The sequence below is a fragment of the Nicotiana tabacum genome, chromosome 3 (assembly GCF_000715075.1).
Source record: "Nicotiana tabacum cultivar K326 chromosome 3, ASM71507v2, whole genome shotgun sequence".
In the NCBI taxonomy this organism is placed as follows: domain Eukaryota; kingdom Viridiplantae; phylum Streptophyta; class Magnoliopsida; order Solanales; family Solanaceae; genus Nicotiana; species Nicotiana tabacum.
This window is the reverse complement of record NC_134082.1, coordinates 8,305,309-8,308,300: the sequence shown is the minus strand read 5'-3', so window position 1 is coordinate 8,308,300 and position 2,992 is coordinate 8,305,309. Positions and strand designations below refer to the sequence as shown.

The 2,992-nt window shown below is 32.3% G+C and overlaps 1 protein-coding gene across 1 annotated transcript; it reads right to left on the bottom strand.

Moving 5' to 3' along the window:
* Positions 1-1,765: 1,765 nt before the first annotated feature.
* On the bottom strand, positions 1,766-2,736 carry LOC107785426 (NEDD8-conjugating enzyme Ubc12-like). Its single transcript, XM_016606729.2, has one exon. The coding sequence runs from the start codon at positions 2,734-2,736 to the stop codon at positions 2,185-2,187; it is 552 nt and encodes a 183-aa protein (XP_016462215.2). The 3' UTR covers positions 1,766-2,184.
* Between the last annotated feature and the right edge of the window lie 256 nt (positions 2,737-2,992).

The following is a 2,992-nucleotide window of genomic DNA, read 5'->3' as shown; positions in this document are numbered from 1 at the left end:
GGCATACACAATGCCCCAAATATATCACAGTGGCATACACAGTTCCCCGAATCTATCACGACGGCATACACAATGCTCCAAATATATCAAGGCGGTATACACAGTCCCCAAAATATATCACGGCGGCATATACAATGCCCCAAATATATCAAGGCGGCATACACACCGCCCCAAATATATCACGACGGCATACACAATGCTCGAGTGATATACAAATGCATACACAATGCCCCAACATCATGGCGCACAACCGTATCAAACTCAACACCATGGCTCACAATCGTATCACACTATCAAACTCAATATCGTGGCGCACAACTGTATCAAACTCTACACAATAGCTCACAGCCGTATCAACTATCAAACTCAAGATTATGGCGTACAGCCGTATCAAAATCAACACAATGGCTCACAACCGTATCAAACTATCAAACTCAACATCATCATGGCGCATAGCCGTATCAAACTCAACACCATAGCTCTCAGCCGTATCAAACTATCAAAATCAACGTCATGACTCACAGTCCTATTATGACATCTGTATAAGTATAGTTAAAACAAGTTAGCCACTAACCATTTATTTAGTACCATATCTTATATAGTATAATAAATTTTCATCCACAAATTTAATATTTGACTCAATAGCTACAATAAAATTAATTCCTAAATCTCATATTTAATTAGTATATAAATATATCTCGGCTTATTACAAAAAGCTAGCTAAACTAAAATGAAAATACAGATACAAATTTTTTCTGAAGAATTGCCAGTTCTATTTTTTCTTTTATAGACTTCCCTCATTAAGTGCTTGAACTAAAAGCAAATAGCACCTGGAGATTTTTATTTGACATTCAAAATAATAATACTTTGGACAGTAATAACGGGAGTTTTAATTTGATCTCATATCATTTTTCACTTCAAATTTCTTTTTTCTTCTTTTATATAGATAAATAATTTCCTAAATATGTTCCTTTCTCGCACACTACTTTTGTCGCTTTGCTTCTTTTTTTATTGTGTGTTATTTTGGTTCTGAACTCCCTCCCTTCTTGGTTTTGCTTCATAATGCCAATATTCCTTGAGGTAATGATATTATAGGCAGTGGCGAAGCCAGAAATGTTTTCAAGGGTGTTCAAAGTTGAAAGTAGTTGAAAAAAAGATTTCGATAAAGGGTGTTCAATATAGATGTTTAATATCTAAAATCAATATTTTATTTATATACACAGTGTAATTTTTCGTAATTTTTTGAGGAAGGGTGGTCAGTTGGCTTCGCCCCTGTTCCTTCCCCTCCCCGCCATTAGAATCAAAAATTAAAACTTATGAGTTAGATTCTAGTTCCTTTTAAGTAACTGTATTTTAAATTAATAATTTATATATTTTCAATAAAACTTTTGGGAATGAAAATTAAACTTTTGTTTTTGTTCTTCCCCAAAATATCTTTAAAAATATTTGCACAAAGCGATTGCAAAATACTAAAAATAAAAACCAGTGATCGGTTTTTATTAGTACATAAAACATGGAAACAAAAACAATGAAGAGGCAGGACATCAACCAAACGTATCTCACTAAACAAAATACACAGGAGACAACAAAATTAATCAAAACAAAATATTAATCATACAATCTTGAATTCTTCCCTTATCTATTCAACATCAGCAACATTAATTATAAAAAAAAATCGGATTCACGTAAACCTAGTAACTTTTGTCTTGATGTTGTATATATTAAAAAATCTACTAAATATTTATAAATATTTTACTGTGAATCGCCAATTACTGACTACTACAAGGATGGACTCAATCCAAAATATGAACCATAAAAGAAAATACCTATTAAACTGATTACAAGAATAACAGTTCAATAATTTCCTAAATTACTTATACCATTATCCAAAAATGAATCCTTTCACTAGTATCGCCATTTACCTCATGTAATATTAACTTGAGGACTTTGTTGTAGGAACTCATTAGTTTCAAAATTTTAAATCCGTCTCGAAAAATTACAGAACGCGATGAACAATCAAATAACGTATCAAACTGATTACAAGAATACCAATTACAGTACCTAATAGCCAAAAAAAAAAAGAATCCTTCCAGTAGTATCATGCATTTACCCCATGAAATATTAACTTACGGACGTCGTTATACGAACTCATGAATTTTAAAATCCTGAATCCGCCTCGAAAAATTACAGAACGCGATTGAAATATACGTCATGCACGTGTCCTCCCCACATTGTTCTACCAACAGTTTGCCCAAAAGACCATGGTTTGTCTCTTAATTCCTCAGCTGCTTCATGATTGAGTGGATCCTCATGATTTGGTTCAGTAAACAAATGAATTAAACCATAAATTACTGCATTAATATTCAACACAGGTTTCCAATCTTCTCTAAGAATATTAAGACAAACATTTCCTTCTAAATCAATATTTGGATGATAAACTTTAACTTTACACTTAACTTTTGGTGCATCATGTGGATAAAGTATTGGAATTTCAAAAGTAAAAGGAAATGTACCCTCGTTATAATAACCTTCATCTGGTTTAATTGTGACTTCAAAATGCATAAGATCATCTTTTCCATTTGGAAATTCAATGGTACAAATTGGTGGTAAAGTTAATTCACTAATATCTCTATGAAGCCTTAATTGTGATGCAGTTTGCTCCTTAATTGGTGGTTTTCCTTCTGCATTTTCAGCTGCTTCTTTCTGCTTTTCCTTTACTTTAAACAAATTAATCATGATTCTAATTGTTAATTGATTAGCGAGTCGCGGAGTTTAATTAATATGACAAGTTGAGGAGATTCGGAATAATTATCGGATTAAGTTTTTTAAGTTGTGGATTGTATTGTGAATGTGACCGAGTCATTGGAGTAGTTATTAGGGGAAAATTTTTGGCCGTGGTTAAAAGCTATTAATATCTTTTTACCACTTCTTTAACTAACTCTTCCCTAAGTACTTACACTTTGTTCTTCAATTAAGTATCATATATGTTTTG